The sequence below is a fragment of the Gallus gallus genome, chromosome 1 (assembly GCF_016699485.2).
Source record: "Gallus gallus isolate bGalGal1 chromosome 1, bGalGal1.mat.broiler.GRCg7b, whole genome shotgun sequence".
NCBI lineage: Eukaryota > Metazoa > Chordata > Aves > Galliformes > Phasianidae > Gallus > Gallus gallus.
The window spans coordinates 157,654,010-157,668,504 of record NC_052532.1 but is presented as its reverse complement, the minus strand read 5'-3'; the positions used below and the strand labels follow the sequence as shown (position 1 = coordinate 157,668,504).

Genomic DNA, 14,495 nt, shown 5'->3' with positions numbered 1-14,495 from the left:
CATTTTTTTATTGCAAATTTACAAGTATAAGAATTTTCATTATAAAGATCTGCAATGTGTAATTCTTGTCCTTTTTCATTTTCTAACTAGACCCTCCTGCAAATTGAGTTACATTTTTATCCTCATTTCTCTGTAGTAGTACCTGTAATTTCAAGTAACTTTGTGAAAGTTTATTTTTGCTTCTGCTGTGTATTCTCTTTTAATTCTTCTTATCATTTTCCTTAAGTTGATCAAGTTCATTCTGCCTTCCTTGCCGTGAAACACATCGGAAAGGTAATACTCAGATTCTCTTTTGCCCTTGCTTATTCTACACTATATATGCATACATAGTATAAATGTGTATGTCTGTATGTATACATATTCTATAAATATTTTGATGGAAACTTGGGATGTGCACTACAGACATCCAGGCACTTCTGAAGCATGATCCATTCCATTTCATTGCAGACATTCGATCATCTGATGGATGTCAGCTTGACAGTGGCTGACTTATAAGTGTGCATTTCTCAAATGGCTATAAAGAGTGTAGGAAGGCACAATAAAATAAGTCACCAAAGTGAAATGCAGTATTCTGTAGTGAATGGTGATCCTGTTTCCCTTGTTATACAAAAACCTAATAAGGCCTTTGTAAGATAGAGCTGAACTTTCAGTTCCTCACCAAAATTAATATTCTGCTTCAGACCTCAGATTCTTCAAAGCAACAAAACAGTAAATATAAAACCCATATACCATTCTGGCTTCTTCAAATACAACTAACATGGGAGCCCTTCACAACAAGTTGTGGAGCAAACTGAACCATCCACACCTTCCAGGCCCAGCTTCTTTCAGGTCCATGGATGCTAAGCTAGATGTAAATCAAAAATATTGGATAAAACAAGACAACCAACATTTTTCATTTTTCTGTTTTATTGAATAAAGTGAAACTCAACGTTTAGAGTTTTCGGTATTAGGATGTGGACAGATGGTAGCAAGTGAACAAGCTGACCTATCTTAAGATATCACTGTCTCTCCACTGACACACAATTACTGTCCCTGCAAATGCTCCTCGATTGATGTAGCTTTGAAGCAAAATGAATTAAACTGCCATGAAGACAGCAGTAGTTCACTGTTACACTGTTACAGCTATTTTTTATGTTGCTGTATTCTCTACTTTTTCAGCTCCATTATTACTCAGTTAAAAAAAAAATTCCACTGATACATTTTTGTTCCCTTAGTTTAAGTATAACAATATTTTCTGTTATCTGTTCACAGATATACACCAACCTTTCAAAAAGGACTTTGATGGTGGCATGCCAGCTGCCATGCACAAATAAAGCGTTTTCTAAAACTTCCAGGAACATAATTAATTTGGGTACTTATCTCAGTAATGTGATATTCAGTGAAGGTTGGGCTGCAAGAGGTACAACACAAATTTTTACTGACATGGTACTGAAATAAGAACAAATGAATAAATGTTCTGTGATTAAAGTATTATGCTCCAATTTTTTATTTCATAAAGCTAGCTTGTCAACTATAATTCTGTAGTGCATCTAATGAAGATGAACAATAGTACTACTTGAGTAAAAGTAATTTACTTTCATCCAAATACTTGAACCCTCTGTTAATACTTGGATCCTCTGTTACTTGCAATAACAATTTGAAGCTCTATTTGGACTGTTCCTTAACAAATGTCTGCTTTTTCTTATTTAACTAATGCACATAATTTCATCATACAGATAGAAAATTCCTTCTGAGCAGCATATCCCACATTCTCTTTGCCCAGATAAACTGTATACAATTGTTAGGTCCATCAATAAATTGGTAAATCCATTAGCTAGATGACCACTGGATTAGATGTCTTATTTTTAGATTAACAAAAGTAAATTGGTCAAAATCCTATTAGCAAATGAATACATCATTGTAAAAACAAGCCTAAAATAGCCGCACTGACATTAACTGCCTGCAGTTTTGTCCAAGAAAATTTGGCAAAGTTGACAAATTGTTTTGGTTCTGATATTCCAACAGGCAATAATACTACTATGAAAAATCCTTGTAGATCCAAACAGGATAACTAACAGTTTAGTACAGTTTCTCTAGCATGAATCTCATTTAGCAAAAAATGTTCTAATTATAATGTAATACCTACAGATTGTTCTATTCCCAGAAACTTTTCTTATAATGCTTAGTTAAATTAATTTGTAATGAAATGTAGAGATTTAAGAAGAAATGCCATTTTAAAAGGTCATACAGCAGGGCCAATAGATAGTTTGAAACTGAAGTCTTAGAACAATACAGTTCTTTTGGCCCTGTTAAGCTTTTAACTAAAACAGTATTTTCTGATATAAGATAATATGTCTCATTCCCCTTTGACACTAAATCTTACTGAGTATTCTGTAGCAGTAAGGGATAAGCTTGAAATATTACGTTGATAGTAATCTATAAGCTTTAATTTAAGAATAATTAGGTATATGTGTAAAAAGGACAAGAAATATGGTAAAGTTGTAAAGGAGATTAGATCCTAGGCTGTTATCAATGATATACCAAGTAAGTGTAAACGCAGGACTCCAAAAAAGTAGAAAACTACTTTAGTTTTACAGTTGTCAAGAATACAATTACCAGAAGCTATCAATAATAGCTATAAAGAATGTTTCAGAAGTCCTTGTTTCAGAGTTATGATATGTTATGTTGATGTTTTTCAGTCTCCAAAAGAAAAATGTACCTTCTCTAAGCACCAGAGTCACCTCCAATCTAATCTATTTTTATGGAAAAGGAAAAAGGCAATACCATTATTTGCATTTTTTTCAAGAAAAAAAAAATGGAATAAGTAATGACCAAACATCAAAAATAAAAAGAAATACAAATCATTTAATAAAGCATCAGTTAAAAAAACATCTATTTGATATTCAATATGGTTAAAAGGGAAGAGGCATTGCCAAGAAAATATATATATATGTATGTATATATAAAATGTAGTGAACTGAAGGATTCCATTCTGCTAAATAACTGCATCCAAAAAGATTTAGAAATCTGTAGAACAGAACAATGCTGTGGCTTCTGAAATTAGTAGTTTCTTGTTTCCCATCCTATCTGTATTTACACAGACAGAAACATAAAAAAGTGCATTTGTTGAAATATGTAGATTCTTCACCTTTTCCCATGTAAAAACAGACATATTGGTATTTTTCTGCTTCATTTAAGCTTCTTTCATACTTTTCTTCAAAACTTTTAGCAAACAATATTATCTGCACAATACTAGTCAAAGCACTTATCATCTGCTTGTAACAGAATGCACAAACCATCTGGTGGTTATTTTTTTTTTTCAACTGATGTTTTCATACGCCAGCATGAAATCCAAAACAAACCAAAATAAAAACCCTGAAGTATATTTGAGCTTTTCCTACAGCACAGAAATCATAGTAGGCTCCATTTAGAATACTGGACAAGCTAGGAAAAAAGACTGTGAAGAATGAAGATATTTGTCTAGCCATCCTCTGTTGTAATATAACAATTACTTTGTAATTAATAATAACAATTAAAATAAATAAAAAATAAAAATCAATTCTTCCCAGAATTCACACTTGTGATTAAATAATCTTGTTATTTTTCAGTTTTTCTGTAGCTTAAACTTTTCCATTAATATTTTTAAAATGTTCCTCTTAATGCATAAGGGAATTAAATTCAATGGCAGAGAAAAGATTTAAGAAGCATCTGTATTAGTTCCTAATCACTGAGATTTGGAAGGAAACCCTCTGATGATTTCCTCCTTCAGGAGAAAGACTTTCAGAAAGCAACACGAATTCCTTCCTTCCCTTTCTCTTCCTTTTTTCTGACACAATTCCCAAACACCACTACAAACAAAACAGGACACTTCAAACAGCAGTCTCCTTGATTAGAAGAGATGTTCAGTTCTCCAAGTTGCTGTCTCAGTGCTCTGTATTCTCTTAGTGTAAGAGAATTATTAGTCTTGCACATAAAAAGATGATAAACTTTTAATCCCCATACAAAATGTTTGCATTTTTAAAAACTGTCAGCATTTGGAGCAAACCTTTTCATAGAAAAATATAGGCTGATTTTTCTTGAAAGATTACTTGATACACTTCCTGCTGTAAAGAAAAGGGGCTGTCATTCTTAGACACATCATGTTTGGCAGATATTTGTCTAGACTTTCTTCTAATCACATTAACCAGTCCACAGGGCTCCCAGGAAATCTGTTCTGGTGCTTCACTATCTATAGATTCTGTTACTTGCTGAATGTCTGACTGTAATTTAAGCCCTTTAAAGTCTTCTCCAATAATCCCTTCACAGGAGGAGGAGATCAATACTTTTATCAAGTGAAAAAGGAAAATATGCTTCCTACAGCAATTTTTTGGTATGCCATGTTTCCTAAAATTCTAGGATTTTTACCTCAAATTTCTCCAAAGACTATCCATGACAATATAGCAGGGCTGAAACTCTTCCAAATCAGCTTGCTTCACAGGCTATGCATCTGTCTGTATATTCCTTTGATTATTTCTTAAGCTGCAGCATCGTATTGCTTATTCATATTTTACTTGTTCTTTACTAACTGCACATCTTTTGCAGAACTGCTGCATGGTCATTTGATCCCATTGGGTATTTTCCCTGATTATTCTTTTGGCAGAATACTAAGTTGAACTGTTCTATATTCACTTTTTAGAGGCTCTTTTTTTCAGGGTTATATTAGATTCTAATTCTGCACTGTAACATATTGGCAATACTTTCAATATTTTTTTTTTCATTTTTAAGAAGTATATGCTTTATTTCATTATTTAATCATTAGTGACTATAAATAAAGTACTTGGCCCAGAAGAAAAATCTGAAGAATTCCAACTGATATATCCTACAATTCTGACAAAAAGCAACTACTGTTTCTATTTCTGCATGTGAAAAAGGCTTTTTACTTCCTTCCCTCTTATAGCAGTTTTGATAAATTCCATTTCCACCCTAAATGAAGCATTCACTTTCATCCATGTGTCAATAATTCCAAATAATATATTTTTCAACAAAATCCATTAATCTTTTAAGATAAAACAACAAGAGTTAAGATATGCAAAACTCAAATTGAGAGGCTTAACTATAAACAAATATGCTGTTTAACAAATGTTTATTGAAAGTCCTTTAGTTAAGATATCTTCTGAATTGTGGCAGTAGTTTTACATCCTACATCTGTCAGTAGAACACAAAAAAAATACAAAATGTATTTCTATCAAAATACTAAAGACTGTTCATTTCATTTTCTTTCCTTCTCTCTATCTTGTTGTAAATCCTATTTTGTGGTTGTGCATGCTATTACTAATTTTTTATTATTATTTCTTTTGGGATATTTTTGTTCTGCGCTACAGATAATTGGTATAAAAACCAGGCTATCAGGGAGTCAATTAATAACAAAGATTACGACAAAAGAATGGGCTAGTAATTATTAAACAAAAATTCAAATAAGTAAATAGAGCAGGCATGGAAGATATACTTGATGCGTAGTACTATTAAATTATGTGATAAATCTTTTTGTAAAAGGAACCTTTTTGGTCATTCACAAATAATAATTCAATTGCATGCATAGAAGCCTAACAGTATATAAGTGGCGATGAATAATGAATGGATGTACACTAAAACCACTCCCGTTTTCAGTTTAAAAGCAGAGGAATAAGGAATTTGAGAAAAAGTGGTGAACCAGATCAGTTGGAAGGCGCGGAATAGTGACACATCTAACCTGTCTACAACATAAAAATAACTTTTATTTCCACAGGCAGACAGAATTTTATGAACAGAAAGCTGCAAATCTGAAGTTATTCTTGTATATTCAGATGAACTTTTTGTATATCTTCTCCACATTTATGACGCTTGCCAAAGAAGCTTAAGAGAACTTCTATGTCCTGAAAGAACTTCCTCATCACTAAACTCTAAGATATTCTATGAGACAGCTTCAACAAAAACAAACACAACAAACATGTCTATTATGTATGTGTTCCGTATTTCTTCTCATACTTCTACACTATATTTACAAAGCTGAGCAGTATCAACTAGAATCCAAAGAAGGATTCAGCCCTATACATTCAGATAAGATGATTTGTGTGTTTGGTTATACCTGTCCAGAAAGAAAGTCACTCTTTATTTGTATTTTGGCCTCCTCTTTGAGCATTACACAATGCTCCACTACAGTAGCAGCAAAAAAGATACCATGGAGTAAAAACAATGCTGCGTTTCCCATGTGGTTAGAGTGGGAAAGAGGATAAAAATAGATGACAAATCCAAGCATTAGAGAAGGTAGATCATTCTAGTATTGATAATACACAGTAAAATAGAAGCCTTGACTGATGCACTGAGGAAAAAAAAAAAAAAAAGAATGATAAATGATGTATTCCACATAGTGAAGCCAGTCAGTATTAGGCAATAAGAAAGTGCCATAATTGACAATCAATTCAGTGTGATAAAGATTATTGTTTTAGATTCAGGAAATAATTTTGAAAGGAACTTTTTCAAAAGACATTTCTGTCTTTCAAACTCATTTTTAGATAATAGCAAGCAATGAAACAATGCCAAAGAATGTAAGAGAAAATGCCTTGTTTCCAATGAGATCTAATGACAAATGTTTCATTTCTAATATTCATTTTAACGTAGTAAGCTGGAGCAAATAATTCCAAATTGTATTCCAATACATACAACATTGTACTAAGTCTTAATTATTTCCCCAAGTGTATTTTGATTTGTTTCTAATATTTAAATACTCATGTTCATGCTTTGTTTTCTATTTTATTTCAACAATTCAAGTTAAGAAATTCTGCTTCATGTGAAATATATATTTAAACCATGAACTGATGTACCTGATCCAAGGTAAAAGCACCATTGAACAGACACTAGGCTAGGCTAGATGTTCTATGATTTATTTAAGAGCCTGAATATGAGCTCACCAAAATTTACCCCTATGGCTTAACTTCTACTTTAAAGCCCACAGGCGGATCAATCCAGCTGGGACAAGTACAACATATAAAATTCCACATGAAGTAGCAAAAATGGAAATGTAAAGATGAGATATGCCTATGTAAGTAAAAGAATGGATTGTGGATCCTAATTGCTAAAAAAAGCATTCAAGACAGCCAATATGTAACTGAGAGTGAAGAAATTCACCTACTAGGAAATTCTGTTAAGAGATTATAGTAAAATTTTTAGAAAAAAGTTTTCATCTGAGAAATGCAAATTTGAGATATAAAAGAAAAGAGCAATCTCTTAAGCCATTTGCAACAATGTAGAATAAAATTTGTCAAAGGAATAAAAAGTAGGTTTTAAAAAGCAAAGATCAGGTGCTAAGAGTATGTTAACCTATATGCAGCAGCACCATCCTTATGAATTTAACACAGATTCCAATTATATTCTCTAATATTTTCCATGTATATTATTTAAGTGAATTTTACTGCTCACAAAAATAGCACTGAAAAAAAAAACCCACCATAAATGATTTATTAAAAACTATATAAAATGTAAAAAGTATGTATATATGCACATATATATGCATATATGCATACATATCCACTTTTTACATTACATGTTGTGACTAAAAAAAAATGTAGATAATACAAATTTAGATGTCTACGTGAATACATGCATGTCGCACTTTTAGTAATAAAAACACTGCTTTTATCAGCCACCAGAGTTTCCAAATGCTTAACTGGAAGAATTCTAAAATGCTACTCTTCTCTGTACTTACCTTCTCATTTAGTACAGCATTTTTCTTAATGACATATGAGGAGTACCTGAGGTCCTTTGGTTTGTTCAATCCAGAGAAGAGGAGACTGAGGGAAGAACTCATGGAGGCCTACAGCCACCTCAAAGAAGTGGAGGCACTTCTCTCTTCTCCCTGAGATCAGAGATATAAGCCATGCAAACTGTGTGGAGCTGTGTCAGGGGAGGTTGAAGTTGGATATGTGGAAAAAGTTCTTCAGCAAGATAGTGGTTGAGCACTGGAACAGGCTGCCCAGGAAAATGGTCATGACACCAAAGATTGACAGAATTCAAGTAGCATTCTGACAATGCATTCAGACACATGGTTTAATTTTTGGGTAGTCCTGCAAGAAGCCAGTAGCTGGAGTCAGTGATCCTTGTGGGTTCCTTCAAACTTGGAACATTCTGTGAATGTGAAAAATATCATTTTATCCAATATTTAAATTGCATGGATAGCAACAACAAAAATAACCTTTAAGTTTTGGTTTCTTGTGTGTTTATTGTCCCCATTTTTAGAGCAGCACCTTTGCATGCATTAGGATGAGGTATAGGTATATGCTCCTTACTCATACTATGAACATCTACTAAGATTTAATTAATTTAGAGTAGTTTGAATTTGCAACGTAGACTTCAGATTATGTTCTTTTTTTTTTTTTTTCAAATTTCATTGAATATTAAACATTTAAATTGAGCATTTAAATATGAATTAGTTAGTCTGGACTACTGTTACACTCACTGAAGAAAAACAGACATGTTTGGATGACAATTCCTCTTAATCTAAAATGGGTACCTAAGAGATAAGATAAAACTGCATCACCAAATTACTGACACTTAGGGGTCTTACTGACCAGTAGATATAGCAGATGGTACCATCAACTTGGCAGCAGTTCAGGAAAGAAGTTAGAAGAACAGGGCAAAAGTGGGTTCTGGAGAAGGAACACAGGAGTGGGAATTCTGTAAGAATTCCATTAGAACTGACAAAGGAGCTGGAGGAAGCTCCAAAAGATACTGAAATACAAAGAGAAGGAAAGAGTGGCAGAAAATCAGAGGTCTGTACAGTTTTTAAGGAATTAGAGGACAGTTGGATTTGATTTGCGTAAGCATCTAGGACAAAATATAAGAACAAATGAACAGTTCTGTAGTGCAGTAAATTGTAAGAGAAGTCAGGAAAACCAAATGAGACTCTCTGCCTGAAGAGCCCAGAATTTAAATCATAAAGTGACAAAAGGTTGAGACTGTGCAAAGGAGAGCAAGGCTAGGATAAGATCCAGAAGGAGAACAAATAATTAGGAGAAAAAGAGCTTAGAGAGGATGGAATTAATGGAACTAAGTTTGGAAACAAGCAAAGTGTGTAAGTGTGTGCTTGCCATGAGGATCTCAAATGAAGCAGAAGATTCTGAAGACTGCTAACCCTTCAGCTGCCATATTCCCAAATCTTTTGCATACACAGTCACCATCATAATTATCCACCCATCTAAGAACTTCCTTTTGTCATTAGTTATTCTACCGATTCAAATGACTATGAATTCTGAAGTTTCAGTCCTGCATCCTACGGAGGACAAAATAATATCACATGACTTCTCTTCCATTCCCATTCTTTCCTAAAAACAAACCAACAAACAAACTTGTTTGGAAAAAAAATAAATAAATAGATAAATAGAAATGCAGTTCTTGAAGTAAGCAAAGCCAAAGACTTCAAAGTTAGGAAATTCCATAACTGGAACAGTACTGAGGGCTCACAAGTAATTATGTCATCAGAGTAAAGGTTTGAATAGTTTAAAGCAAATAAAGCATTCTATCATTCAACGAGCAAGGAAAGAATAAAAACCTGACTGCTTATTAAATGAGCACTATTCATCTTGTGAGTTGGTTAATAGGTCACGTAGAAAAAGCTAACGTGATCATGGAAAAAATCCATTATAAACACACAGGAACTGATGGCTCTATAGGAAATCTTAGAACTGGTATTTTTCAGGCTTTTTTGAGTTGATTTTAAATCCTAATTGCAAATCCATTGTATAGATTACTTTTCCTGACAGCTTTTTCTTATATAATTAAGATCAAAATAAAATCTATGATTAGGTATGTTATGCAGTCATTTTGAAATTTGACATGCAAGCTGTAAAACAATTTGATATGTAGGCTTTTGAGCAATTTTAAACAACCAGTGTCTTAACACTAACTGCTCACTATAGAACTTTTTTAACAAATACAATATGGAATGTAGAGCACTTACTTCAGCATTCTGAGCATTTTGTATCATTCATAATGATATAAGATCTTCCTAAGACCAATGGAACTATCCATATAACCCTATTTACACATGTAAAATATCTGTACAATTAACCCAACAGGATGTTCTTTAGAAGTGCCCCAAACCAAATTAATTGAACAGAACTCAACCTTGCTATCCTATGACATAACTTCCATAATATTTCCCAGAATATTAAAATTAAGGTAAGTATTTAACTGAGATACAAAAATACTGCAGTAAAAATCTTCAAATAGCCCCAACAGAGGAGTTCCATATATATACACTATCAAAAAAAAGAATTCCAGAATAGAATTTGGGTATCAAGCAGAAGGAAACAACCACAAAAAAAAAAGGTTTGGGGATAGGATTCCACTTGAAAATGGGAAGAAAAAAAAGTAGCAACAAACAGATTAATACCAAGCATAAAACCAGATGTTCCTTGTTGACCTGTTTCTGACATTACATACTATCAATGCCACACTCCTGGAGATCTCCTGTTCGCTACATTTGAGATATCGCGGGTACATTCCATGTTGAATTCTCATTGTTTTTACAAAACAAAACTGTTGTTTTCCCAACAGTTTGCATGTTTTAAAATAGCTGTAAAATATGTAGTGAAAGGACCAGGGGGAATGGTTTGAAACTAAAAGGGGAGATTTAGATATTAGGAGGAAAATTTTTGCTGAGATGGTGATGAAGTACTGGAACAGGTCAGAGAAGCTGTGGATGTCACATCTCTAGAGAGATTCAAAGTCAGGCTGGATGAAGCCCTGGATGACCTGATCTGGTGGGTGGTAGCCCTGCCTACGGCAGTGGGGTAGATCTGGATGATCTTTAATGTCCTTTCCAATCCAAGTCATTCTATGATTCTGTGATTCTATGTTCAGGACAAATTACTAAGGGGGGCTATGAGCTAACAATTTTATTCTCACTATAAAAAAATGCAGATGTTAGTCTGAAGGCTTGATGAGAGTTAAGAATGTATGGCTGTTTACATATCTGGTAGCATCTATCATTCAGGACTGAAGTGCAGTTACATATGTTATACACACACATGCACACACACACAATTATATATCTCCATAATGAAGTAGAAAAGTTGGTATCATTTACAAAAAGATAACTTCTACAAAAAAAGAGCAGATGTTGAGGCATAGGAAGATTTTTTGACTATGGAATCAGGTACTGGGCAGTCAAGAACATCACCAACATTTTTGCAGTATTTGATCATCTCTTTTCAGAGCATTCAAAATTGATATGGATAAACTGAAAGGTCTTGGATGGAAAAACAAAACTGAAGTCTCAGACTGTGAAATATCTTAAACATTTTCATATTTTGAAGTGGCATTTTCATTAATAATACAATGGTATCTTCATTATTTTGAATTTAGGCAAACTTTAGCATATGACTTCAACAAGTCTAGTATCTATTGATTACTAGATGTGTTGTTTCATGAGACATAAATGAAAAACATGGAAAAAAATGGGCTATAAAATCTCAAAAGGAGTAAATCAGGTATGTATCACAGAGTACTTATGTAACGTGATCATTTACTGGTGATAGGTGGATGGTTGGACTGCATGATCCTGGGGCATCTTTTCTAACCTTGGTGATTCTATGATTCTACGAGGAAGTTCATTGTAGAAAGTCAGCCCTTATGAACAAATTAAGTGGTGCCATCAAAACTCTGTAAGCATCTGTCAGTATGTAGATCTCTGAAGACATTCAGCAGTGTATAAAATATACAATCTATACAATGGCATTGTATTTGTGGCAGTTTTTAACTTATTCTCTTCAGAAACCTTGAAGAGTGAACCTTTTATTTTACCTCTTTATAGTTTATCTTAATATTTTCTACCAAATCCTACGAGCATCTAATGATCTTTGATTTCCCTTGCAACCTAAGCCATTCTATGACTCTACGATTCCTATTTCGAATAACTCCCAATCTTTATACAAATTATAGCATCACTGATCTTTTACCTAATAACATATACTGTCATTCAACAGCTATTCCACATTCATTTAAATGATAGTTACTATAAAAAGAACTCAACTGCTAACACAACTAAGAGTTTAAAGCAGAGAATGTATGCTTTAAAATGTACTCCCCACTCCTGTAATTTGCTTTTTGAAAAAAAAAAAAGCTGGAATTTTATGTATATGTCCAGCTATGTTAATCTAAAAAAAATGAACAGTTATCTCTTTATCTAAACAAAGTATTTGATGTTTTACTTTCAATAAGAAGGTAAGTTATGGCATAAGAATGCCAGATACCTCTTTTCTATTTAGAAATAGAACTGTATGTTTATTTTCCACAGAAAAAGTAGTAAATGACAAGGAAACTAACAATAAAATTACTTTAACCATCGGGAACTTGGGCAGCCCGAATTAAACCAAGAGTTTCTCATCCTCATATGACAGTACTTCTGGAAAATTTCCCTCTCCTAATAACTTTACTTTCTGTTTGTGGTGGGGAGTGGGACTGAAAAGGAAAGAAAAGGTTCAACATTCAGAGACACTCCATGTGAAGCCACTAGAACCTGCCTGCGACTTGCCAGTTCTCATATCTTCTCAGGTATCACTCAGTTCACGACTCTTAAATTCTTCATTTTCTCTAACACCATTTAGAGGGAGACTTCCCAGAGAGGAGACGTCGCTTTTTCAGCGGTCACCTGACACCTCAATGCGCAGAACATCACCACCTCACACTTGCATTTCGGTGAACTTCTCCTAAAGTTAGGTGGTGAGAGCTGGCGGCGCAGCAGGCCACACTCCCCCGGGACCCCAGGGCCGCCCTCCCGCTGCTCTCCCACAAACCGATGTGCCTGAAACGGAGGAGTCCCGTAGCCCAGCTCCCAGCAAACTTTCCTCCACTCGCCCCACTCCCGTAGCTCCTCCCAGCCGCGCGGCAGGGGCACGGCCTCCCGCCGCCCCCGGCCCGCGCAGGGTGAGCCAACGGACTTCCCTACCTGTGCCCGCCTCCGTCACCTGTTGCGGGGCCTCCGCCGTCCGCGCAGCCCCTCGGCGCTTCCTTCTGCTCCGGCGGCGCCAGGGGCTTCTCGGGCTCCCGGGCGACCTCCATCCTGCCGGGAGCTGCCTCCGCCTCCTCTTCTTCTTCTTCCAGGGACTCCACGTAGAAGACGGTGCGGGGCGGCGGAGGCCCCGGGCCGTGCCCCCCCCGGGGCCGGCCGCCGGCGGGCAGCAACGTCCCGTTGGGCGGGCTGGCGGTGGTGGCCGCCGAGGAGGAGGCGGAGGAGGCGGATTTCTTCCAGAAGGCGCCGTTTCCTCTCTCCTGGCTCTTCAGCAGGCGGCTCTGGCTGGGCCCCCAGTGCTCGAAGCTGCTGTCGGGCGGCAGGCAGCCCCCGCCCGCCGGGCCACCCGCCGGCGAGGGGTGGCTGAACAGTTTCCAGCGGAGGCGAAGGATGTGCTTCACGTCGAAGTCTTTCCTGCCAGAGCCGGACATGGTGCCGAGGCGGGCGGAGGACGCGGGCTGAGGCGGGACTCACGGCGGCCGGGCAGGGCCGGGCGGCGGCGGCGGCGGCTGCTCCGGGCAGCGCTGCAGGGCGAGGGCTGGCAGCCGCCGGCAGGAGAGAGATGCGCGCACACACCAGTGCGTAGAGAGAGGGAGGATGGATGGATGAAGCGATGCACAGAGCCGAGAGGAGGTAGAGACACCCAGCACAGGGAAGGGAGAGGAAGAGATGCCCAGAGCTGACGAGAATTGCACGGTGATCAGTGGAAAGGGGTGGAGAGAGAGGCAGAAATGAGAGACACCTCTCAGGAGAGACAGGCACTTGCGAGAGAAGAGCGGGTGAGAGAGGCTGCAAAGAAGCGGTAATCTGATGAACAGAGGGGCGAGCGGAGCCAGCGGCCGGAGAGGACCGGCAGCGGCAGCCACAACAGGAGGCAGGTGGTTCTTCCTCTGCCTCCTGGAGCTCCGTGACCGGGCGTTGCTGGAGGAGGAGAAGTCACCTGGAAGCCTCTCTCCACCTCCTGCCTTCGCATCCCATTTCTCAGGGGAGTCCCATGCCTGCAGTTTTCTGGGATAGCAAAGCCAGAGAGCTGGCACAGGGTTAAAGCAGGGCTCCTTTATATATGCTGCATGTAGGAGGAGGGGGGGGTTGGGGGGGCGGGGGGGGAGAATCACGCCTGTGAGTCTGTTAAGGACCTCACTGTGCAATTTTCTGTGTGTCTCAGTGCCTCTCGCCAAGCCGCCCCCTCCCTTCCATGTGACGCAGATGTGCTCTGGGGCCATCAGTGTGAAGAGACACAGGGAAAGGGATGCTTCAGTCATCCTCACGCAAGTGAGTCGGCAGGTCGCTAATTGTCTCTCACAGCCCCTGCTTCTCCCTCTCCAGCACCTTGCTATTTTGGTTTGGATTACACTATATAATATTGGGAGAAAAATACATGGAAGTAAATGCAGCAGTAGCAGTAAACACAGGAGCATGAATCACTGGAGTACAAACTTAATAGACTGCATGCTGACTGGATGAGGTTACAGGTTAACGATTTATTCTGCAG

The 14,495-nt window shown here is 37.2% G+C and overlaps 1 protein-coding gene across 2 annotated transcripts in view; it reads right to left on the bottom strand.

Moving 5' to 3' along the window:
* KLHL1 (kelch like family member 1) overlaps positions 1-14,038 on the bottom strand; it is a 220,507-nt gene extending 206,469 nt beyond the window's left edge. For both annotated transcript variants that reach the window (XM_416994.7, XM_040654991.2), the window contains exon 1: positions 12,941-14,038. In XM_416994.7, coding sequence (XP_416994.2) covers positions 12,941-13,434 — 494 coding nt within the window. In that variant the 5' untranslated portion in view covers positions 13,435-14,038. The remainder of the gene's footprint in view (positions 1-12,940) is intronic.
* Positions 14,039-14,495: the final 457 nt, after the last annotated feature.